Source organism: Podarcis vaucheri (assembly GCF_965113315.1).
Source record: "Podarcis vaucheri genome assembly, chromosome: Z".
Taxonomy (NCBI): Eukaryota; Metazoa; Chordata; class Lepidosauria; order Squamata; family Lacertidae; genus Podarcis; species Podarcis vaucheri.
The window spans coordinates 23,804,093-23,830,483 of NC_138758.1; the positions used below are offsets into that span (position 1 = coordinate 23,804,093).

The following is a 26,391-nucleotide window of genomic DNA, read 5'->3' on the forward strand; positions in this document are numbered from 1 at the left end:
AAAATAGGTTGCTTTCCCTTCCTACATCTTTGGCTTTTGCAGTTGGATGCACGAATGCCTGCCTGTCTAGTTCTGATCCATTCTACCTGGTACCTTGGGGAAACGATACTTTGTGGGGAAAGGAAGATAGAGGTGTCCTGGGGCATCTGGTTGGCCACTGTGAGAACAGGTTGCTGGAAAAGATGGGCCATTTTCTTATGTTATTTTGTTCTTATGTCACAACTATAGGCAAGGGTCATTCAGCACCAAAGCACCAAACAGTGAAGCTCTACTCCACCCAGGCAAAGGGAGCAGGTAAGCAGCCATGGAACAACCACCCAGGAATCATTCTCACAGAAGACTTAGAGAGTTCATCTTTCTTCTTTCCCCTCCCCTCAAATGGTATGACCCAATATTGGGTTGTTGTTCATTTAGATCAGGATTCAGTTGGCTGACCCTTGCAGCCAACCAACCACATTTCACCAGAGTTTGGCTGTATATTGGATGCTGCATGCTCTTGAGCCTTTCTGCTTGGAAACTCCCAATCCAATTGATTGAGATGGAGTGTTGGTATTGCCCTATAACTAGATTTTCATTTTTTTTTAATTTCATTTTAAAGCTACAGTTTTACTGAGAAGAATAATCTAAGTATGTAGCAGTGGCTGCTGCTATATTTGAGCAGCTAGACCAAAATCATAACATCAGTGTCAATTATAAGCAGAAAAGGTATTTAAAGTCAAGTGAGTTTTCCTTGGACTGTATGTGGACATTACAAGCTGGGAAAATTAATAACCTGGTCTTATTATTTTAAACTTTGGTAGTGTCTGTGTTCAGCATGTAGGGTTCCCCTAAGCCTCAGGCCCCTTGCTCTCTGAAGAATTCACAGAGGATTATCTGGGGGAGGATTTGTTAGGCAGTACAGGATGTGGCCATGAGTCACTAACAGTTCTGGCACAGAAGTTGTAAAATGAAGAGAAAGAGAGACAAGTTGCTGCTGTGAGGGTCTCCATAAGTACAGTACTCTATATATAAATAGGGTGAAGAAGTGTCCCATACTCTTAAGCTTAAATCAGTTCTGCTAAAGTATGGATCTCCTGCTGAGTCAGATAATTTTTGAAAGATAAGCATGAGACTTCTTGATGCATTAAAATGCCCTTTAAAATTGAATCCAGATATTTAAAAAAATGAGGCAGAGTACATATATTCTTTCACTCTTGGGAAAAGTGAGATGAACAAATCTTCCATATTGGATTATCATCCTGACCATCACTTCCCTGAACTAAGGGATTTGTATATTACTTGTAAAATTGAAGTACCATTTTTCAGGAAGTCAAAATTATTCATCAAATAATTTTGTGCTGGACTATGTAAATTGGTGCATTTTGTTTTGAATAATAATATTTTTGCTAGGGAATAATGAGCTATTGGTTGTAGTTAACTCATTTCTACTTAGAGTAGAACTATTATTATTATTATTATTATTATTATTATTATTATTATTAAAATTTGTATACCACCCTATAACTGCAGGTCTCAGGGCGGTTCACAGGATAAAATCAGAATATAAAACCACAAAATACATAATCATAATCAAAATAAAAACAAAAACAACCCAATAACCCCCCAACATATTGAAATAAATGGATCCAAGTTAGTCATGTCCAAAAATTTCAGTGGGTCTGCTCTGAATAGAAATATAATTGAATGCAGTGCTACGTCTTTCACTGTCAGATCATTAGTGTACCTGCCCTAGTATTGCCAATTGACTGGCAGCAGCTCTTCAAGATCTTGAGGTAGCTTGCTCTCTTCCCTCCTCTTGCATTATTAAAAGCCTACCCAATGATTTGTGAGAATATTTCAGGGGTGGGGAACTTTTGGCCCTCCAAGTGTTGCTGAAATACAACTCCCATCAGCTCCAGCAAAGATAGTCAGTGGCTGGTGATGATGGGATTTGTAGTTTAGCAATATATGGAGAGCTGAAGGTTCCCCACACCTGGAATATTGGGTCATTGTACTATGAGATGATACCCACAATGCTAGAGCCATTGTAGAAGTCCTGTCCTGAATGGTTCTTGATTTTTTGCTTTCAAATGAAACTAGCTGTTTATTTGTTTTACTGTTACTACTTGCAGTTACAACTGTAGCCAAGCAATATCATGGGGTGTGGCTGACATGGTGCATCTCCCATTCTAGTAAACCTTTGCTTCCCGCAAAGCAAATGGTCCACTTTTTCTCTCCCCCTTCAATGTGATTGTGGGGTATATGAAAGAGAACTCTTGGTGGGATTTGGATAAATGACAGCCAGTCTTATTCACCCATGGCTCCATTACACTCCGTTCCTCTTAGCTTATGGGGCATAGAGGAAACGAAGTCCAGGATTTTCAACTGCAAAGTGGACTCATCCTAGATGATTGCATTGGAAAGTTAAGTTTGCTTGCGGCAAGTTTAAGCCTATACAGATCTTCATAATAATGTGGTAAATGAAATGAATCTCCTAATGCTAATACGGAGCTAATAATTTTGCATCAGACACTTCTGCAGACTTCTGTCTTTGTAAATGACTATATATATATATATATATATATATATATATATATATGCAGGTTTTGGTGTCTTCGGGTGTCTTCCCGTGTAAGAGTCGGGGTGTCTGTGCGACGTTTCGACGAGGTCTCACTCGTCATCTTCAGGCTGGTGCTTTCGGCTTCTTGTTCCAGTAACAAGAAGCCGAAAGCACCAGCCTGAAGATGACGAGTGAGACCTCGTCGAAACGTCGCACAGACACCCCGACTCTTACACGGGAAGACACCCGAAGACACCAAAACCTGCATTCCTATACCCGTGAAAATCTACGAAAGCATATATATATATATATATATATATGGAGTGATAGCATAGTTCATAAGGAAATCTACAAGGAAGTCTCTTGTACTTCAGAGTGTTTCAGGAATTGTATGTTTTGTTTTGTTTCTTCAAAAAACCCTGCAGTGGTTTATCCCTGCCACAGCCAAAGCTGTTTCACATATTAATTATGTGGCTATTTTCCATCTGTGAACACAGAAAATGTTTGACTATGTGTACTTGTTGAGCAATACCTAAGAAACATGTCCAGTGTCTCAACATAACCTGTGGTACTTATCTGGATGGAAGCCAAATATTATACGCAAAAGAGGGGTGCATATAATCCCCCTTGGGAAACATTCAACATTATTTCTAAAGATTTAATAAAAAACATATATTTAGTTTATGAACAGATTGCTATTATGGAGAGGTGATGGTCCATGCCACCCCCTCCTTCCCGAAATTAAGTTATAATGGGTTTTCTGTTTTTTTCCAAACTCCCTTGAATTTTGCAATATGGAAACCAATTTGCCTGAAATGTTCGTGTGTGGTCCTGCTGTAGTGAAGAGAAGCCCTTTCAAAAGTAATCTAACAAGGTGTTACAGATGTGTTTAACTGGGGGAAATAGCAAAGGAGAGGCGGTCTAGAAGTTTCAGGTTTGTAGAGGGCTTTGTCTTCAGTCATGGGGACTTATTTCTATGACTGCTTTCATATTATATGAAAAATGCCTGCCTGTGGGGATTTTTGTCTTTGCATTTGCACGGTCAAACAAACATGAGTTATATACTGAATTGTATGTTTCTCAAAGTTCAGTATTGGGGTCAATGAGTCAGAAGCCCAAAAGAAACTACTAAGGTTTTTTCTTGCAGGTATGATCCAACTCTAGGCATCTTACTTCACATGCAAACCTTTCTTAAAGTTTGGTACCTTTTTAACAGTGTGTTTTTTAATTAAAGATTATGCTGGACTTGGTCGTAGCTGTAAATGCAGTACTAGCTGGATTTTTCAGCAACCTGAAAACACATTCTTAAAAGAAGTATGGGGTATTTAAAAATCCATATTTCAAGGCACAGTCAAGCTTCATGAAGGGGTGGGGGGACAGGAACAGGACATTTCTGTTCCCTGAAGTGTTCCTCCTCTGAGATTGCCAGACTGGACTACAGTTCATTTAATGTTGTTGTTTGTAAACCTCCTTTGTTCTCATAACAGCCAGATCTGAATGTGATATTAGCTTTGATAACTGTGAGCCACAAGATACAAGAAAGCATTAAGACCATTATACTTAAGTTATATGCCCTTTTCCAGGAAAGACCAAATAGCTTCCATTGGGATTCACATATTTTGACCAGCACTGGTAGCCATGCCAAAACTTTAGTTTACCGGAGTCTTGCTGCTCCCCTTCTACTTGACCCCACTCTATGTCTCAGCACAGCCCCCCTTTCCCATTCCCCCTCTTCCCATGTCAAAGGTGAGATGTAGGGAGAACAGTGATTCCTGGTCACTCCAGTGCTTGGCTCCAATATTAGAGCTGGAGGGAAGTAAGCAGGGTCTTGTTTAGAGAAGAGTGGGTATGTGGTCTGAGCATCTCCGTGACACAGTGATTGAGATCTTTTCTATATGTGTGCTGCCTATCTATAGATTAGAACACCTGTAGGAACAATCAGTAGTTCTGAATTATGAGCTTCTGGTGCCCATTATTTTTTGAAACATTTGGGGAGCATCCAGCTAAAGTTAAGAACCTTGATTTCAGTGTGGAAAATGTGTGGAAAATCATAAGAGGCTTGCTGGATCAAACCAAAGGTTCAAAATTTGATGAGGGAGCAGCAGATCCCCTATGCCATTTTCCTACTTCCTATCCAGTTCCTATCCAGTTTTCAGAAGGGCCAACCTTCTGCCCATGGAAAATCTGCACACAGGACCCTGAGTGTAACAGCGGTCTCAGCAATTGGTATGGAGAAGCGCTGTGCCTCTGACAGTAGAATATATACTTTTACATTTCTGATGTGAAAATCTGGAAAACACACTATGGCTTTTTAAAAGACTACTTCTTAAAAACTCATCAGGGCTACTCTGAATGGCGATTGCCCAGATTATCTATAATAATACTCACTAGAACAGAACTTTCCCAACTTTTCATGTTGGTGACACCCATTTTTAGACATACATCAATTTGCGATACAGTTTAAACTGGAGGTTAAATTAACCCCTTTCTAGCCGCAGGAGGAGTGCAGGAAACATTCACATGACACACCTTCACACTGCAGCCGACACACAAATGTGTCACGATACACAGTTTGAAAAGCTCTGCACTAAGGGTGTTTGGTACTTCTGAGCAGGCTTTGCAATTGTGGCTATTGGAGACTTTTCTATTAAGTAAAGCTGGCAGGTCTTTGGTTTTATGTGAATTGTAGTGGTCACACCAGCTTAAGAGGCGGTGGACAGCTTCGTGTTGTATATTAACATTGTAACATGTGCCTCTTAAATATTCAGCCTTTTAATAATGGATTTCTGATGTTTACTCAAAAAACCCAATCTCTCAATGCAAATCACATGTTTTAAATCATGTCAGATCAAGAGACAGATCAACAGACATAGCAAACACAAGAAAACAATAGCCCCTGTAAATGGCATAATAACATACAACCAATACTCTATTTAAGCTTGAAGTACATACTAAGGTATTCAATCACATGGAGGAAGAAGTGGACCTGCTTCTTCAGTTAATATAAGAAATAAAAGCCAGCTATTGTCCTAGCTGTCTTACATTCTAGGTCCTGGGAGTTTCCCAGACCTGGCTATAGCATGTGTGAAGCAAGTAGGGGAATGTCTGCACAGGAACCTGGTCTCAAACTTTTGCATTCTCCCCACCCACTCCAGCTGCCTCTAGCTTTCTCTTTCCCCCTAGATGTGTTCCTGGTTTCATATCATGCTTTCCAATCAGTAATTAAGCTACAGTTTCCTGTTTGGGGCATTTCAGGAAGCTGTGACTTAACAAACCCTGGAAATTTTGGATTATGGTACACAGGAGGATGGAGGATAGAAGAGGGAGAAGGAACATTTATTCCCAGTCCAATAAACCAGTTGACTGAGATTGTTTTGTCTGAATCAGGCCAGTGTTTGTGTTCTGGGTGTAAAGGGCAATACAGTGGTACCTCGAGTTACAGATGCTTCAGGTTACAGACTCCGCTCACCCAGAAATATTACCTTGGGTTTAGAACTTTGCTTCAGGATGAGAACAGAAATCGTGCAGCGGCGCCACGGCAGCAGCGGGAGGCCCCATTAGCTAAAGTGGTGCTTCAGGTTAAGAACAGTTTCAGGTTAAGAACAGACGTCCAGAATGAATTAAGTTCTTAACCCGAGGTACCACTGTACCATGATTTAGCTTATTACTAACGTTCAAAGTGCTTCACACAGGTAATCATTATAACCTTTGCAACAACTCTGTAATGGTATTATTATCCCTGTGTTGGGGGCTAAAACCAGCTAGTAAATTTGTGGTTGGGGTAAGATTTGCACTAGAGACTGTTGTTCGCTGGTCTCTTTGCATGCATTCTTTACATGAAGAAGTTCTAGGTTCGATCTCACCCTGGATACCTCCAAATAAAAAGTTATGTGACTTTGTTGCTCAATTCAATCTTTTTATGTGGCTTTTAATGTATTGTGACTTTGCTGTTAGTTTTTATTGATTATAGTCTAGTAATGGTTTATTGTAATTGTTGAGAGTGGATTTCTGTTTAATTATCACGACCTGCTATTTTTAGAGTAAATTTTATTGTGTAATATATTCTAAATGGATTATGAAATTTTGTATAAGTTATTTATTTTAAAGTCATATTTTTATTATGACTTCATTTGCTCTGTATTGTCATAGGATATGTAATCTATGTTGTATATTTTGTTATTTCTACGGCTTTAAATCATCTTGTGTTCAGCAATGCGGAAAGGCAGAAAAACAAATGTAAATGTTATGAAGAAATGAAAATGAAAGATCTTTCTGAAATCTTGTAGAAGTAGATGGAGCAGGGTTTCTCTCAGAATAAGATCAGGTTCCTATTTTTCTGTTTTTCTTTTGAAGCTGTTAGTCATTATGCTACACCAGCTTTCATAGTGGATTTAGTGGGTACAGACAGGGATGGGAAGGGGTGGAATCCTTATGCAGAGCAGATTTTGCCCTGTAGGTTTGGAAGTCACTAGGTCATAATCTTTCCAAATATTTAAATTGTACACCTCAGTATCTCAGTGTCTTATAATGTTAGTCTTGCAGCCCTATTCAATATTAAAGGTAAAGGTACCCCTGCCCGAACGGGCCAGTCTTGACAGACTCTGGGGTTTGTGCGCCCATCTCACATCTATAGGCCGGGGGCCAGCGCCGTCCGGAGACACTTCCGGGTCACGTGGCCAGCGTGACAAAGCTGCATCTGGCGAGCCAGCGCAGCACACGGAACGCCGTTTACCTTCCCGCTGGTAAGCGGTCCCTATTTATCTACTTGCACCCGGGGTGCTTTCGAACTGCTAGGTTGGCAGGCGCTGGGACCGAGCAGCGGGAGCGCACCCCGCCACGGGGATTCGAACCGCCGACCTTTCGATCGGCAAGCCCTAGGCGCTGAGGCTTTTACCCACAGCGCCACCCACGTCCCTTTATTCAATATTAACTGTATCCAAATAGACTTTTGACATTAGCTATTAAATGACACTTTTTGAAGGCAGTTCTTCAGCTTCAACTTGAAGGTTGATTGAAATGTGACAGGAAAACACACAATACATTCCCAAAACTGTGTCACTTTAGATTGCCGATAGGGGACCATATATTTACATGCCTCCTGTGTAAAAGAAATTCCCTACACTCGGAAAGTTAGCATCCATGGGAGGCCATCCACTTATGCTCAAAGCCCAAATGTGATGGTTTTTTAGAAGCTTGGAAGACTGTATCCAACTGGGCTATCTGTCAGGGATGAAGGTTAAATTGGCAGGCTGTGGGCGACTTTTTAAATGGTATTTTAATCTGATTGAATTTTTAAATGTTTTAGTGGGAATGTGCTGTTTGTGGATTCTTACTTGCCCAGACAGAGCCTTTGGGATGGGCTAAGAAATTTATTTCTGAAGTTCACAAGTCATTCATAATACTGGAATACAATGTTAATCTCGCATTGTGCTAGAAACCAGAATTGGGCAAAGAGGCCTAATATGCTACCCATGTGTTCTGTTCTCCCCCAAGTTGCCACCTGCAACTAAATATGTTTTAAGCATTTGTCACAACCAGTTATATTTTTAAACTAATAATTTGAATACTTGTTCAGCAATGCTACTCTGTCCCTGAGGGCTCTTCCTTTCTTGCAGTGTTTTTCTGTGTTGAGATGTGTTAATAGAGAACAGAAGCAGACCTAATGTAATCCAAACACTAAAATTAGTTACGTTACTCCGAGTCGCACTTGCATGCATCTTTTTAAAACTGCTGATTATAGTTCTAAGGTGGGCACTTTTGGTAAGATGTGTCCCCTTATCTCCACTTGCACAGACATTTTGAATTGTTGTGCTTGAGCTTTTCTGATCAGGGGACTGTGTTTCAGAACCAAAATATCAAAACTTGCTGATGTTGGAACTGTTATTTTTTCTTCCCACCAGGTGATTTTTTTAAAAGGAACTGTCAACGAATGATCATTTCTCGCTGTAATGGCAGAGCAGCCTCCTCCATTAGAAGCCACACCCGCTTTGAATGAAGTGCCACTTCTACCTCATATGGTCAATGGGGACAACACACAACAGGCAAGTAGACCAGCATGATATGAAAATGGCCAAAATGTTTGGTAGAGGTGACATTCTGCTCTGTAAACGCTTAGATTTATTGTCTTCAGAGCATGCCCTCTGTAATTACAGATATACCAAGGGAATAGTATAACACAGCTCCTGTAGCAATGTCAGTTTGTATGGCTACCTTAATCGTGCCAGTTCTCCTCTTTTGTGTGGCTGGTTGTCTTTGAAAACTTCACTGGATGGCAGAGTTACCCAACATGAAAATAAAGATAATGAGACTGCCATAAATAATAATAAAAAATGGTACACTGAATGAGGATAAGGATCTTCAATGTAGTAAAATAAGTCCATGCTAATTTTCAAGAATGGATTTGAAATGTATACATATACGTTTTGTAAATTCAGCAAATGCCATAAAATGCATGCTCTTGGCTTGGCTTCAGCTTGGCTTTACTTATGCATTGAGAGTTTAATTCTGTGCCTGTATTGCAAGAGGTGAGTGGATTACATTATGGCCTGTCTTAAGTTAATTATCCTTAACTTAAGTTTATTCTTCAGGGCTTGTGTGAACACGTAACTGCAGGTGCAGATTTAAAATCTGGATCTGTCTCGATCTGTATATGGGATAATCTTTAAGATGGTGACACACAGTCATGGAATGTTAGCTCTTGGGTTCATGGAACAGAAATCCATCAACATTCTTTTCTGCCATGGTTCTCTTCACTACCTTGAAGATGCCTTTCCTCTCTGTGCAGCCAGTTCCATGCAACAGAGGGTGGAGAGCTAGTACTGGGGGTTGGACTGAAGTTTCTCCAAAGCAGCCACCTATGACACATTATAAGTAGCTTTGGGAGCCCTGGGAAGACGCCAAAGTTGAACATTTTAATAAATTAAATGTTTTATTTATTGTATCCTTTGTATAGTCTTAGAGCCTGGTGTCCTCGGAATGTCTGTGCATTTGATTCAATGAAGTTCATGCAGGAGAAAGTTTATATTATTTAAAATATTTTTACCCTGCTCTGTAATCAGAAAGGCTCTCAATGTGACTATTAATTTGGATATAATCCAAAGGCTTCTGGTCTTTTAGTTCTTGTGGGAAAAAAGCTTGTTCAGTATGAACAACATATTTTGACAGTAATTATTTTTCTGGTGGCGTTAGGTCATCATTGACCTTTCCTGTCCATATTATATGATCAACATATGTGTGGACTTGGCTCTTTCTGAGTGTACATTTTCTGTCTTTGGTTGTAACATTTCTAGACAAAACACGGTGAAAAAAGTGCATTTCCATATTTAGAGAAATTAAGCTTAAAATCAAAGCACAAGCTAGCAAAACTATTTCTAAATTCTATGAGAAGCTGCTCATTTTGACTTTTAGTTCTATAAACATGGTACAAAGCATACTTTGTAGAATCACTGTGGGGAGAAGCAAACCTTAAGAATGTTGTTTTCCAAAAATAATGGCAAAATGTTTGATTCAGAGCTTGAAAAGTATTTAATTAGCTATTCAGAAAGCTGCAGGCTACAAACGCTTGTAGAAAAGGAAGACAACTGTGACTCATGTTTTGAAAATCATAGGCACATAGGAATTGGCCTTGTCAAATCAGAACATTGATCCATCTAGTTGAGTACACTAAGAGCCCTCCAGACTCTCATGGAGAAGTTTTCCCCAGCCTTAACAGAAGATGCTAAGGATTAAACCTGGGACCTTTCAGATGCAAAATATGCTTTACAACCCTTCCCACTTCTGCATAGTACAATAAATCACCTTCTACAGTTCTATCCTTGGCTAATTCCAGCACGTGTTTTCACATTTTCTGGGCACATCAAACAAGTACAGGGCATCATTCTTGGGTACTAGACTTTCAGCTGGCTTGAGGCAACATTCTTGAGAAACAATGCAATTTGCCACTATACTTCTCTGGTCACAGTGTAAGTGTGTGTAGAAGAAAGGCTTAGTTAGGTTACTGTCAACTGATTTTAAAAAATGATTGATCCGCACAGTTTTGCAGAATGGATACTGTTAAGTTCAGGGTGCTGCTTTCTCTAAAATATTTTAACCTGTATGGGAAGCTGCCTTATACTGAGGAAGACTATTTGCCCATTTAGTGCAACATTATCTATTCTGACTGGCAGAAGCTCTTATGGGCCTCAGCTGCTGCCTGATCCATATCACCTGCTACTTCACTCCCTAACTTCTAGCCCATGGACCTAATTAGGACCACCAGACATTTCTGTTGGATCAGCAACTCTGTTTCAGCAAAGTCATACCTACCTGCCCCACAAGCTGATATCATATATGACAGATAAGATGTGACTCATTGCTGATCAGCTGATTGGTGGTGCCTACAAAACCCCATGCTTTCTAAGCCTTTTTGGTTTGTATGGGCAAAGGAAAACAGCTCACCTGATGTCATTGTAGCTTCAGGTGATTGACAGCTGTCCCAAAGTGATTAAATTGTTCAGTGTACCAGAAAAAGTCTGCAGATATAAATGATTTAAAGTTAAAGCAAATGTGGTACATCTCCTTGAGTATATTGGAGGAAATACTCCCACAGATACTCTGAGCACAGGGCCATTGAGGGCTTTGAAGATAACAGTGTACACCTTGAACTATCTCAGGAGCAAACAGGCATCCACTGCAGATAGACCATTGCAGATTTCATATGTTGCCTGTGGCCATACTCTTGCCTTTCAACAGGTTGAGCAGCCGAAATATAATCCCAGTCCTAAATTTTTGAAAGCAGCTAAAATTGGGATAGAAATGTTTGTTTTTTGTGTAAATGGTCTTAAGTCACTTAGGCACAAAGCAATAGAAAATTGGTGTATGGCACAAAAGAATTGCTTCAATGTGGCCAGGAAAGCTGTTCAAAAGCATTTACCTCGTGCCCCCCCCCCCAATAAATGACTAATAGGTGTACAGAGCAGGCAGGTAGATAAAGTCTACTACAAAATAATTGTGGGATTATTTACAAGGCTGCTACAACTAATATTTACATCCCTAGTTACAGAATAGTTAACTGTAGAAACAGTTTAGAACTAGTATTGTATTGCCAATATTTTCGCAAGTGTGTGTGTTCTGGGAAACGGTGTTGCTTCCAGATGTGATTGAAAGTATTGTTTGTTTTGTTTGTTCTTAGGTTATTCTTGTACAGGTAAATCCAGGAGAGACTTTCACAATTAGAACTGAAGATGGACACATTCAATGTATCCCAGGTGATGAATTCATACGCATTTATATCATTTGTCACCTGAAACTGCTTTTATTTGATTTTGCATGCCTTCTTGTGTCAGTACATTAAATACTTGTGATTGGGACATACTATCCAATGTTTATGATTTTGCGACAATATAGAGTTTTTATTCAGAGGGACCAAACTTTCATCTTGGTTGATTACCTGCTACAAGTCAGGGTCACTCTTCTACCAGCATGCATTCCTCACACCCACACACCCTGTCCATAATTAAATCATCCAGTCCACAAGCAGAGAACACACAAGGTTCCTAATGGAGCAAATAAATTGAAGTGGCTAATGCAGAGAAGCCAAGTGCTAAGTGTCTCATGGTGGGTGTAACCCAAGGTCATGCTGCTAGTTTGATCTGGTGGAAACCTTTCTCACCCGAAGCACGATAAACAGTCAGATCCTGAGTGTGAGCAGAACTCATCCAGTCTGACTTCATAAGGGAATTTTCATTGGGCATATTTCCGTGCACCCAGCATTCTGTCTCTGTGTCAGTTTCTGGTGCTTTGGAGGAAGTAGAAGTTTGGGGGTGGAGGGAGAGATGTTCCTTAATTCCTGTGGGATGTGACAAAGATCTGAAAGTGCATAAACTACTTGCTGTTTTTTCACTGCATTAGTTTAATTTCCCTTTAGTAGTAGAAAGCAATACTAATTAAGCATTATTTTGTTTCTGGAACAGTCTTCACCGTGTGGGAAGGAAAACAGGCCATTCATTAGATCACCCATATATATTATCACACACCCACATCATCACTGTATTTTTTGTTTGACATATTGTAGAACATGCAGGCTTAGCAATAGCCATTGGACTAATTCCTCCAAGCATGGTCTTTGCCAATTTACTTCCAACTATTTGGGTTAAAATGACCCAGCAAGCCATAGTATGGCCTGCTGGTGCACAGAGCAGGGTGCTGGGGAGGCATTCTTGATTACAGTTGGTCCATGCAGGGTGGAAAGCCAAGGTTAAGCACATTGATTTAAACATATTTACATGTAAGGTTTTTTTTAAAAAAATCATTGGTGGGGTGGCCATTAAGCTAGTGTACATTGGGGGGGGGGAGGGTTTACTGCCACTTAAAAGTATTAATAAACTATGCTACCAATATAAGTATACATAAGTTGTAATACATTCATTCATTGATAGCATTGATGTATCATTAGTGTCCTTGAAAATCAGCTTCAGGTCTTTTCATCAGTAATTTAATGTGTTAATTTTCTGAGATATGACTCTACCAGTCATGGTTTTTCAAAAACATATCTCTCTGGTTCATGCTTTTCTGTGATGATTTCCAGCAGATTAAGAAATTCTCTTAGGTTTGCCATTTCTTTGAAGGCCATCTCTGATACATCCCTTTGTGTTTCCACTTCTTATGTCCATCAACCACTCTAGCTATACAGTTTCTTATGCAACCTGGTTTGGTCAAAAACCCTGCAGCATTTTGAAGCTTTGAAGAGGCTTGAAAATTGCTTTGGAAACCTTTTACATAAGAATGAAATGTGTATGCATATGCATGATCACCATTTAGGTTATCAGATTGTCAAATGAACCATGACTGCACACACTTCAGTACAGTATGCAGACGTGAACACTCTGTTGCTTGGTTTCCTTTTAGGTCCAGCACATGTTCCTATGATGTCAACAAATGGTTCTGTGCCTCCAATCTATGTGCCTCCTGGTTATGTATCTCAGGTAAGAGTCTTTTGATGGTTTTGCAAAAGAGAGAGATTTCCCAAGAAAAAATAAGATTTCCCAAGAAAAAATAAGATGATTTCCCACTGAACAATGCTTTAAAAAGGTGTTAAATGGAAAGTGTGATGGAAGCAGATCTTATCTCTCCTCTCGCTTCCTTGCCACATTAAGACTGCTGCCCTTGCTATGGACCTGGTGCATCGTTTCCTAGTCTTTTTACCATGGTTAGGAAATCAGGTGCACCTTGCAAGCTACCTGCCCTCTTTCTCACCCTCCCCACTTTACCATGTAAATTATCTTCTTTCTTTAAACAAAAGTGTTGTTATCTGCACTGTGCTTAATGCTGTCTGTGGTTTGCTTTTAGCATAATTTGAAATCAGGTTTTGAAACTACTGGTGCATTTATTTAAGTGCAGGTGAAACACTTTACTTCAGTTAATGCTAAAAGGAGAGGGTGCTGGAGTCCATGTCACAGCCATGAATTGAGATTAGGAAACTGATGAAACCCAGTTGTTCTGAGTGATAAAACACAAAGAGATTCCAGGGAACTCCAAAAGAATCTCTCCAGACTGGGTTGAATGGGCATTAAAATGGTGAATGGGATTCATGTAATAAAGGATAAAATACAGCCTAGCTTTACATACACTCTAATGGGGTCTGAACTGATGGTGACTGGCCAGGAAACAGATATTGCTGGGTAGCGTAGTGAAAAGGTTGACCCAGTCTGCAGCAGCTACGAAAGACGCTCATTCCAGGTGGGGTATCATAATAGTTTAGAAAAATGAATAAGGGGGACATGACAACGGTGTATAAACTTGAGCATGAAATGGAGAAAGCGCGTAGAGAGTAGAAACTAGAACCTATGCCATGCAATGAAGCTGAATTTTGGGGAAATAAGGAAAGACAGAAGGAAGTGCTTCACCAAGCACATAGTTAAACTATGGAATTCTGTACAACATGATGTAAGGGTGTCTGCCAACTTGAACAACTGTAAAAGGGGATTAGGCATATTTATGGAGGAATAACGTTATCCATGATTACTAACTCTGATATCTGAATACTAGTTGCTTGAGAATGCTGGTGGGAAGAGTGCTGCTGGGTTCATGTGCTGCTTGTGGGCTTCCCATAGGCATCTTATTGGCCACTGAAAACTGGATGTTGGACTACATGGGCCTTTGACCTGATCCAGCATGGCTCTAACATCCTGAAACATAGTTGTCCCCCCCATTTGTTGCTTCCTAGTGGTCTAAACAGTTGATGCTCTCTGCTCTGTCCACTACAAGGCAGGTTCTTTGAAGCAGAACTTGGTCAGGACCTGAACCAGGAGACACAGTTAATGAAAACTAGTACAGTGGTGCCTTGCAAGACGAAATTAATTCGTTCCGCAATTCTCTTCGTCTTGCGGTTTTTTCGTCTTGCGATGCACGGTTTCCCATAGGAATGCATTGAAAATCAATTAATGCGTTCCTAGGGAAACCGCCTTCAGACCAGGTCCGGGGACAGTCTGTCCCTGGACCTCTTCTGAAGGCTGGGGGGGGGACAAGGGCTTTTCTTCCCACCCCCAGCATTTTAAAAAACCCCGGGACAGCGGAGGACTTCTCCGCTTTCCGGGGCGATCTTAAAATGCTGGCGGGCGGCATTTTAAAATCGCCCCGGACAGCGGAGGACTTCTCCGCTGTCCGGGGCGATTTAAAAGCCCCTGGGAAGGCAGGCAGGGGGGACAAAGACTTTTGCCCCCCGCCAGCCTTCCTCTTCTGAAGGCTGGCGGGGGCGAAAGTCTTTGCTCCCCCCCCCCGCCTGCCTTCAAAAGCTGTCCGGCCAAGGCTTCGCGGACCTCTCCGCCAGCAGCGGCAGCGCTGCCGCTGCTGGCAGAGGGTTGCCGGCATGCCGAAGCCTGCGCGCGCTGACATCAGCGCTCCCAGGCTTCGCGGACCTCTCCGCCAGCAGCGGCAGCGCTGCCGCTGCTGGCAGAGGGTTGCCGCCATGCCGAAGCCTGCGCGCGCTGGCGGAGAGGTCCGCGAAGCCTGGGAGCGCTGATGTCAGCGCGCGCAGGCTTCGGCATGCCGGCAACCCTGCAAAAGACGTCCGGGGGAAGCGGGGAAAAAGCGCTTCTTCCTCGCTTCCCCCGGACGTCTTTTGCAGCAAGGGGCTGAAGGGAGATAGCGATCTCCCTGTAGCCCCTTGCTGCAAAAGACGTCGGGGGGCAGCAGGGAAGAAGCGCTTAGCTTCCCGCTGCCCCTGGACCTCTTTTGAAGCAAGGGGCTGCGGGGAGATAGCGATCTCCCTGCAGCCCCTTGCTGCAAAAGACGTCGGGGGGCAGCGGGGAAGAAGCGCTTCGCTTCCCGCTTCCCCCGGACCTCTTCTGAAGCAAGGGGCTGGGGGGAGATAGCGATCTCCCTGCAGCCCCTTGCTGCAAAAGACGTCGGGGGCAGCGGGGAAGAAGCGCTTCGCTTCCCGCTGCCCCCGGACCTCTTTTGAAGCAAGGGGCTGCGGGGAGATAGCGATCTCCCTGCAGCCCCTTGCTTCAAAAGAGAAGACCCGCTGTCCCCGGGGCAAGCTTCGTCTTGCGAAGCAAGCCCATAGGGAAATTCGTCTTGCGAGGCAACTCGAAAACGAAAAAACCTTTCGTTTTGCGAGTTTTTCGTCTCGCGAGGCGTTCGTCTTGCGGGGTACCACTGTATTTATCTTGCATGTGTTTGAGACAGTTGCAGCTTCTATGGTCTTGGTTCAGGCCAGGGTTTCAGTGTGTATGGTTTCCCTACTTTGTTTGGCAGCCAGTCAAATGAAACAGGCAAGAAAATACATTGAACAATTATTGACTGAGCCTTATCTCACCCATGGTTCCAGACTGAAAGTATAGCAACACAAGTAGCATGCTATTCCCCCTCTCCAAGTCTTTAATGATGACGACATTCTCATTATTATTAATTTATATTCTGCCTATCAGGCTATAAATCTTAGCAAGGTTGCTTACAAGTAACATTCAGTTACTTATTTTAAAAACACTGTGAGCAGTGTTAACATCTTTAAACACAGCACGATCCTTCCCACTTCAGGTGAGGGAATAGTTCCTCTAGAACAGGTCCTTTGTGATTTCTCCAAGAGAACAAGGTGACCTAGAAGCAAGAGTTTGTGGAGAGGGGGTTGCTGTAACTTAAAAGAATTTCATGGACGAGTTGGTGCTTGCCATTGTCTGGAATTGGGGATTGGGATCACTACAAGCTCTCAGATTCCATTAAGAACCTAAGACTCTATCTTGGAGGGTATATATGTACAGGGAATATATATGGTTCCTTAACACTTCAGCTGTGGCATCCTTTCTCATTAGCTTAAATGACTCAGGAGCACTTTGCTCTGAGTGTTGAACCCATCCTAGGAGAGAACCCTTATAGCGCTCTTGATTCATGGAGCTGAGTCAGGCACTTCCTGGAGTATGCTTATCATTTCCTTTTGACTCTGAAAGGGAATCTTTGAGAAGGCCTTGAATTTCAAGATCTTTGCTGTAGTACCAATACACATTAGAACAGGCTTCCTCAAACTCGGGCCTCCAGATGTTTTGAAACTACAATTCCCATCATCCCTGACCACTGGTTCTGCTAGCTAGGGATCATGGGAGTTGTAGGCCAAAAACATCTGGAGGGCCGAGTTTGAGGAAGCCTGCATTAGAATCTATCAATACATTACTATCGTGGTTTAGAGAAAGGATGTAGAAAATATGTTTTCCTCCTGCCTTTTAATAACTTTTAAAGTGACTGTCTCTTTGGCCAAAGGGGTCTTGGGGTTGCCCAAGCCATCTGATAGCACTTCATATGATAAAGATTGTGCAACACTCAAACTGGTCTTTTGACCCTAAGGTTAATACACATTTTAATAGAGCATCAGTTAATCCTACATATTTGGGGCCAGTCCTTGGGAAAGCATTTGGCTCTATCTTCAGAGCTCTTAAAACAAGTATGGAGAACCTTTGGCCCTATAGATATTGCTGAACTACAACTTCCATCAGCCCCAGGAAACATGGTCAGTGGTTTGATAGAAGTTGTAATTAAGCATCATCCACAGGACCAGAGATTCCACATACTTGTGGAATAATGCTCTACCCAGTCTGCCAAACAGCTATTAAATTGCCCACCCATCTTGCTCCAGTCCACCAAATTGCTGTTGGGCATGCTAAATGAAGCATGATTATTATAGGTAGGGAAACTCAAGGTGAGTTGGAATTTGGCACCAGAGGGCAATTTGGGCATCTGCATAAGCTGTACGGAAGGCCACCAAGGATTGGTCTGAAGCCATGGATTGTCCACATGTGGGCTAGTTCATAGAACTGACATATTAATATAGTGTATGTACATTTCCTGCATTTTTACTGAAATGCATGAAGTACTGAATGTACCTCATCTTATGCTAAAATACCGTATTTTTCCATGTATAACATGTCCCTGTGTATAAGACGTCCCCTATTTTGGGGGACTCAGAATTAAGAAGGTGGGGGGAGATTGCCTCCGTGTATAAGACTACCCCCCCTTTTAACATTATTTTAGTTTAAAAAAACCTAGTTTTATACATAAAGTACGGTACATCGAATTAAGCACACCTGTGCTCATAACCAAGTAAGGAAATATTTGGGTTTTGTTTTATGCTATTGTATTAACATATCCACAAGTTAATGGCGCTTGGCTTGGAGGTCACATTTCAGGTGACCTTTCTTGTAATAATCCGTGGCTTGACACATTCTTTCTCCCTTGAGGAAAACTGTTTCCCATCAGTTCTGACTTATCATAAGTTGGGAAACTCCAGTTGTGGGTGTGCTTGGCATGACCAGTAATACCAACTTTCTGTAATTCCTGTTTGGCCAGCTAGGAACCAACTGGCTCAACTAAGCATGTTTCAGGCAGAATAATTTGTTAAAGGATAGGATATTTGGTTTATGGCATACTTCGACTCAATACAAACTGGATCGATGTTGCAGATGGCCCATAGCATGCTTTCGGTTAACGCTTTAATTTTATGAAAGTGCTGGTACAAGAAAAATTAATGCTGTACAGTTTCATGGAAAGAATAGGGTTTTTTGTTTGACTTACTTGCCTGGAGGTGTATACATTTAGTATCTGTGCAGCATGTTAGCTACTGGATTTTATTGTGGCTGGTTTTGCTGATATTCAGCAATTGGGCTGAAGAGCTGGTACTACCTTAAATCTTCCTGAACATCACTGTAGTAGAGCTAGTGGTGGGGTGGTGGTGGTATGGATCTTGTTTGTTAGATCTGCAAGCCAGTCTGAGAAGTTGACTAAGATAGTTATAGTATGCCCATTTTTTTGAATTGGTTAGATTTCTTTAAAAATCAGTGTATTTGTATTTTAAAACACACACATACATACAACATACTGGTTTTGCATTACAGATGGTGGAAGAAAATGGAGTCCGGAAGGTTGTAGTTCTGCCACATTCTACTGAATACCACCCTCCCATTCACCCTCCTCCTCCTCCTCCCCCACATGTGACACATTATATGCACCCTCATCCTGCTATGATACCCCATCCACCTCATGCAGTGTATCCTCCAGTTCCGGGAGGGGAAATACCACCACAGTTCGTTCATCAGCATACACCACCGCAGCATCTTTATCAAGAACAGGGTAAGAAGTAGTGCCGTTATTAGCTTGCCTGTATTTAGGTCTGATGCTTTCTTTGGGGTTGCTTATATGCCTTTGCAGCTGATGCAGATTGCAGCAAGTCTGTTTCCAAGTGGGATAAATCCACAACAAAAACAGTGCTCTGTGTGCAGTGTCTTCCCACTCACTTTTAGGCACAAACTCCCAAATGGTTTGGGTCCTATATAGCCTAGATGTGGCTTTCTAATTTACCTTCCTTCACAACATTTAAGAATCACAAGTGTTTTCTTCATTACCATATACAAAGGCTAAGCAGCAAGAACATGCAGAGATGCATTCTTAGCAGCTTCCCCATCACTATTGATCTCATTTTCCGTAGGGCAGGGGTTTGCTGGCCTATTGTGCTTTTGGAGCCAGCCTGCAGCCTGTCTTCCTTGCTCCCTCCGAGCTGTTCACAGGAAATAAGGCTTTAAAAAGTGCTCCTAGTTGTGTCAAAACTTAGCTTTCATTTCCTAAGCCTAATTATGCAGGGTGGGGAAGGACTTCCATCCTAAGGACAGTTGCCACCTCCCCATAACAATTAGGCATAAAGCTCCAATTGTTGGTGGGAGCTTTTTACTTGGTTTACTGCTCAATCCCACCATGCTTGTTGAATTGAGCAAATCCTATGAAGTAAGTGGGCTTAGAATTTCAGACTTAATTGCCATAGCTGGCTCTTATCTTGCCCCATTCCCCTGGCAGGTGGAGTTAGTCCTTGCAAATCACAACCAAGTGGACTAGTGAGAGTTAGAAGTTGAAGCTTGCAGTATTTCTTTCTTACAAAAAAAAGAAGAAGAAGAAGATATCATAGCACTTGCCTCTGTGCAGTACACAGTATTATGGTAGAAAACTGCAGCCATTCTTTCTCTTATACACATGTGCACATATGCTATCTGTGTTACAGTAAAAAAATTAGTTTCCAAGAATAATTAGTAGCTACAATAACTGTATTTGTTTCTTTTTAATCTATCTAAGCCTTGAAGGCTTTTACATTTGGTGGGAGGGGGAAACAGGATCATTGAAAATGAAAGTCTTGCCGTTTCTGTGTCCCATCTAATGGGCTCTCTTTGCTGGTGCCCCTACAGAGACCCGTTCCCATGGCAGAGCTAATTTTCCTCCGCGAGATGAAAGAACTCTCAAAATGCAGGAGCATTTGAAGAAACGGATAAGAGACCGACAGACTAGTGGAAACACAAATAATAAACCGAACAGCCCTCCTTCCTCACCTCAGAAAGTTAATAGTTCTTCCAGCGCCGGCGTTCAGAATGGACATGGAAAGGGACAGCAAGGGTCAGGAGGGCAAGGCAAGCAGAGGCAAGCAGGGAAAGCCAGGGAAAGCCAAGCAGCCAATTCAGGAAAGGGAGGTAAGTAGAAACTTTTTAGGAACATAATGCGCATTTCGTATAGTATATGTATTCTGCATTGCGAATAAAAGCAAATGGCAAAGCATTCTTATGAAACAAAGGAGGGACTACCTATCTGTGTTCCTTTAGTAAGTCAGCAATGTCGACAGTAGAGAACATCAGACACGATGCAGCACATCTGTACAGTGTGTGGCAGTGTGTTCATTATGAACGTAGGTGACTGACTTGCAAGAGAGGGGAGCTGGATCCTAATGCTTTCACTCAAATGAAAAGCATGCCATTGAAAATGTTTTCTTCTACTATTGTTGGCATCTTCCTATTTGCAGTCTTCCTTTGGAAAAATCATTCTGTTTCTGTGGCAAATGGCCAGGGATGGTGGGTGTTTCAGGGCAACAGGACCTGGGGGACGACACTGGTTCCCCCATCCCTGGTGTAACATGAGAGCGCAAGAAGTCAGGATGCATATACTAAAAATAAAGTATACATAGCAATCTAAAAGCAAATAAAAGTACCACATTCCAAAATTCTGTACAATATGCAATATGAAATAATTAAGCCACTGTTTGGGAAAAGATTCAGGTTTCCTTAGACCACCTTTCCATTCTTGGTCCTCCCCTCCCAATCCCACCTCCTAATCTTCCTCTTTGCCTTGATTCTTGCCAGTGAGAAGTGATTTTTTTTTCTTGAAGGAGAGTGGAGAAAGCCTAGGTGAAGAGGTGTTTCTTGTATGAGGAAGTTAATTATTAGTACTTAGAAGCTTGATGTAGAACTACATTTGCTGGACTAGCTATGGCTGAAATCTGATGTTTGTGTGCATTCATACACAGCCAATGACAGGTATGCCCATTTGGACCTAAGTTCTTGGTGAATTTACCCATACAATCAATAACAAAATTCAGTTATACCTTCTGGATTTCAGTGGACTTCACAAAGGGGACTTATTTAACAATACTGTATTGTGTACTGTGAAGAGCAAAGGTTCGCATCCAAAGTACCATGAGCCAAGTTCCCCATGCAGTGGGGTTTCCCACATCCTCTTCCTTCTGTAGCTGTTTGTGCCTGCTGAAAAGCTGCTCCTGGGGGTCAGGGAGCCCTTTAACAATATGCAGTATGGTGTGGGGTCCACCTTCTGTGAGAAAAACTGTATTCTCTTGCATTAGGGGTTATTTGGATCCAAGCCAGAATGTGCACATACGGTAAATCTGTTACCTGAGTAATAAATGCATGTGTGCTTCTCTGGGTGTTGCTGCAGACCAGCTGAAGCATACATTTGCATCTACACTCTTGAACAGCAGTGCTTTCTTTCAGCAGTACAGTGCATCTGTGCCAGCTTGGTTGACTTTGCACAGAATTGGCAATGTGGGCATTTCAGAGGGTGAAATGGCTTACTATTAAAATAAACTACTGCTGCTTGAGAGCATAGGAGCAAATGCACTGTAATTCTTGCAGTATAGTCTCATTGCCAGAATTGTAGTTTGGCCTATCATGGAAGGAAGAAATGAAGTGCAAACAGGAATAATTTGGAAACTGTGTACTGTATTTACAATAAAAATAGATAGACCTCATTGGCAAGCTAAAAGAAAAAGGTACTTCATCTACATTCAGACCTGAACCTCAGTACTTATGAGGCTTCCCTGCTCCTGTTGACTTACTCAGTCCTCTGCATGAATTAGTATCTTGAATCTTGAGCCTTGGCAGGATAACTAGAAAAACTAACATGAAATTTATCTGAAAACATGAGTATGTATATGCATGGGTTTTGCTTTCAATCGTTTAAATGTTCCTTGCTGAAACTTTAGTCTTAATTATTGAATGCATAAAATCTCATCGTATCATTCCTTCAAACTGTCTTCCCAAAATAACGTAGCTGATGAACAAGGTTACTGTTAAGACTTTTAGCACAGTAGAATTTTCAAATTCCATCAGTCAAAGGAAAAGCAAGATATGCACAGATTCTTGATGGTGTGAGTCAAACTCAAAGGAAGTCTGTGCAGCTCTGTTACTTCTGCACACTTTGAATATGTAGCTGATTCAGTGGTCAAAACAAATAAGGGCAATGAACTTTGCACAGCATTTACTGTTGTTCTAATAAGTGTCCCGATTTGGTTTGCAGTTAAATAAGAAATGTTTTGATGGGGGTTTTCATTTCCTCTCCATCTCACAATGTGGTGTATGTTTATTGTTTTGTTTTCTTTAGAATCTGATACAGAATCTAGAAAATCCCAAGATCCCTTAAGCATCAGTAAGCCTACAGTAAGTAGTGATATATTTTAGATGTTATAATAAGCATGTGGCATATCTTTTCAAAATAGACATACCTGTTTACAAAACCTGGCTCAAACAAGATTTGTTTACAATACTTGAGAATGTGTCAGGATCCTCAGAAGGAAATGGAGTTTTCATAGTTGATAAGTAACTGTGGAAAATGACATTCTGTATGACTTTGCTATGCAAACTCTAGTGAATAGGTGGAAGAAGCAAATGGGTGTTTTCTGATCTTTGATATTGCAGTGGGGCATTTAGGGAAAAGTCGGCTATCAGGGGATGATTAGCTGCTTGTGCTTAAAATAGTGCCCCTTCAGAGTTTGTGCGACCCCACAAACCTCTGTGTGTGACAGAGCTCCTCAGACATGTCTGCTCTAGTCACTTGTAGAGTCCGACAGTGGCTGTCTGCGGAAGCGCTTCCAGCAAAGAAGTTCCTTAACGGAAACGCGTCTCCTGGACTCACGACGTGACAGCTTCCGGCGAAGCATAGGTCTCCCTGCAGTTGCTTCTGACACCTCCCCGCTATTTTCGCTCGAAGTGTCTCTCACCCCTTTCTCTCCCCTGCTGCTTCCTGCCTGGGCTGCTGCGTCTCTCTCAGCATTACTGAGATCCTCCTCCAGAGACCCCGCGCTCCCCCTGCTGGTCCCTGCTTTGGCTGTTGACTCTCTCCCAGTCTCTGGGAGCCCTACCACTTCCCTTTCCTCCGATGTCAGTTCCCTGACATCCACCTCCCCTCCAGGGCCCCCCTCTCCCCCGCCCCTACTCTCTCCTCTGGGCGGTGAGGAGCTGAAACCCCTAAAAGAATCCTCTTCATCTTCAGACGTCTCGAACATTTCCCTCCATCGGTCTTCGTTCCGACTCGCTGAATCCTCCTCCACCTCGGAATCAGCGAACCCCTCCAACTCTTCTTCTTCGTCGGTGGTGGCGAAGTATTCCCTCCGGAACCTCGCCACTGGCTGGGGTTTCCGAGGGAATCTCTGATGAAAAGTTTCAATCAAAACCTCGTCATCTACATCCTCTGCCCTGACCCAGGTGTTTTCCGACTCCGGCTCCCCTTCCCACATTACCAAATACTCTACTTGCTCTCCCCTCCACCTGGAATCGAGAATCTCCACTACATGGTAGCTGTGTTCTTTTTCCTCCATAGCTGGTCCCCTATTGACCCTCCCCTCTCTGTCCCCTATATACGGTGACAGCAATGATCTGTGGAACACTGGGTGCAACTTCATGTGGTTCGGTAACCGGAGTCTGAAAGCCACTGGGTTGACCTGTTGCGTGACTTCAAATGGGCCCAGCCTTTTGGGCCTTAACTTCTTACAACCTCCTTTAAATGGTAACCCTTGGGTGGACAACCACACCTGGTCCCCCACCCTAATGCTTTCTCCTTCCCTTCTGGTTTTGTCTGCCTGCCTCTTATATTCCTCCTTCGCCCTGTTTAAATTAAGTTGGAGCTGGCGATGGATCGCTTCCATTTCTTCAACGAACTGTTCTGCGGCTGGAACGCTCCAGTTCTCCCCCTCCCCCCCTGGGAAGGCTCGGGGATGACACCCGTGATTGGCCAAAAAAGGGCTCATTCCCGTGGACACGTTCTCTGCATTGTTATAGGCAAATTCTGCCAACGCCAGCTTCTCCACCCAATCATTCTCTCTGTCATTCACATAACACCTCAAATATTGCTGGAGGACACCATTAGCTCTTTCCGCCTGCCCGTTGGTTTCTGGATGGCGGGCAGTGGAAAAATTCACCTCTACATGCAATAAGCTCATGAGCTTCCTCCAGAACCTGGAAGTAAATTGTTTCCCTCGGTCCGAAACCACCCTCAAGGGGGCACCATGCAATCTAAACACATTTTCCACAAACAATTTAGCGGTTTCTTCTGCTGTGACCGCATGTGAGCAGGCTATAAAGTGGGCCATCTTGGTTAACAGGTCTACCACAACCATAATGGCTGTCTTCCCTTTGGACCTGGGCAGATCAGTCATAAAATCTATTGCCACTGCCTCCCATGGTCTTTCCGGCGTGGGTAGTGGTTCTAATAAACCTGCCGGTGCCCGCCTCTCCCCCTTGGCTCGTTGACATCGGTCACACCCTCTCACATACTCCCGCACATCTTCCCTGACCTTGGGCCACCAGAATTCCCTGGTAACCAGCCACATAGTTTTGTGTTGCCCAAAATGCCCTGCTGTGGGGCTATCGTGCAGTTGCTTGAGTACCTTTTCCCTCAATTCCCCTTCAGGTACGTATAACGCTCCCTTGTAGTACAACGCCCCGTTTCTCTCCTCAAAACCCCCGGGTTTGTCTCCCTCCCTCCTGAGACCCCTGAGTTTGTCCTGGGCATATTCATCCTGCACCGTTCCCTCTATCAGTTCCCTTAGCCCCACCAATGCCGCCCCACACACCCAGCGGTCCTCGGGAATGACATGGGTCTCTTCGGGTGCACCCTCTCCCTCCAAATATTCAGGTTTGCGTGAGAGAGCGTCCGCCCTAACGTTCTCCGGACCTGGTACGTAACAAATCTCAAAGTTAAATTTGGAGAACTCCTGGGCCCATCTCAACTGCCGTTGGTTGAGCACTCGCGCAGTTCTCCAATACTCTAGATTCTTATGGTCCGTGCGCACTTGCACCTTCTGTTGTGCACCAATTAGTAGGTGCCTCCATCTCCGGAAGGCCTCATAAATCGCAAGAAGTTCCCGGTCGTACACCGTGTAGTTTCTCTCAGATTTGTTCAGCTTTCGCGAAAAGAAGGCACACGGTCGCCACTCGGACCCCTCCTTCCCCGGCTGCAGAAGAAGCACCGCCCCTATGGCTCTGTCAGAAGCGTCTGTTTCGACCCTCAGCTTTTTTTGTAAATCCACATGTAGAAGTTGTTCGTCAGAGGCGAAGGCCCTTTTCAGTTCCTCAAACGCTCGCTCCGCCTCCCCCGTCCAAACAAACTTCTTTTTGCTGCTGAGACAGTCCGTGATGGGCGCCGTCAGGTGAGCGAAGTTTCGGATGAACTTACGATAAAAGTTTCCAAACCCTAGGAACCTCTGCACATCCTTCTTAGTCTTGGGTGTTTTCCATTCCAGCACCGCTTGAACCTTGCCGGGGTCCATGGCCAACCCCTTGTCTGACAAGCGGTACCCCAGGAATTCCACCTCCTTGGTATGAAACTGACACTTCTCCAGTTTCACCCACAGTCTGTTGGCTTGCAGCCTGCTCAACACTTCTCTGACGTCTCTCACATGTTGCTCCTCATTCTCCGAATACACCAACACGTCATCTAAGAAGGCCACGCAATTCTTGTAGAGCAAAGGCCCCAGTACATGGTTCATAAAGGCTTGAAAACACGCGGAGCCTGCTTGTAATCCAAAAGGCATAACGAGATATTCAAATGCCCCCAAAGGGGTGAACATGGTGGTCTTCCATTCATCCCCTTTCCTTATACGTATCAGGTTGTACGCCCCCCTTAGGTCCAGCTTTGTAAAAATCTTTCCTTTTCGCACCCTGGTCAAAATATCATCAATCCTGGGCATAGGAAAAGCCACCGGCTCTGTCACTGCATTTAGGGCCCGAAAGTCACATACCAGCCTCGGCTTGTCCGTGTTTTTTTTATCCACAAAAAACACTGGGCTA

At 43.0% G+C, this 26,391-nt stretch overlaps 1 protein-coding gene across 3 annotated transcripts in view; it reads left to right on the forward strand.

Moving 5' to 3' along the window:
• FNDC3A (fibronectin type III domain containing 3A) overlaps positions 1–26,391 on the forward strand; it is a 66,179-nt gene that overhangs the window by 7,795 nt on the left and 31,993 nt on the right. The window contains exons 2-8 of one of the 3 annotated variants that reach the window (XM_082208514.1): positions 229–294; positions 8,440–8,580; positions 11,709–11,784; positions 13,424–13,500; positions 18,898–19,132; positions 20,233–20,511; positions 22,709–22,764. In XM_082208514.1, the coding sequence (XP_082064640.1) occupies positions 8,488–8,580; positions 11,709–11,784; positions 13,424–13,500; positions 18,898–19,132; positions 20,233–20,511; positions 22,709–22,764 (816 nt within the window). In that variant the 5' untranslated portion in view covers positions 229–294; positions 8,440–8,487. The remainder of the gene's footprint in view (positions 1–228; positions 295–8,439; positions 8,581–11,708; positions 11,785–13,423; positions 13,501–18,897; positions 19,133–20,232; positions 20,512–22,708; positions 22,765–26,391) is intronic. The other 2 variants (XM_082208516.1, XM_082208515.1) reach the window with 2 other exon arrangements.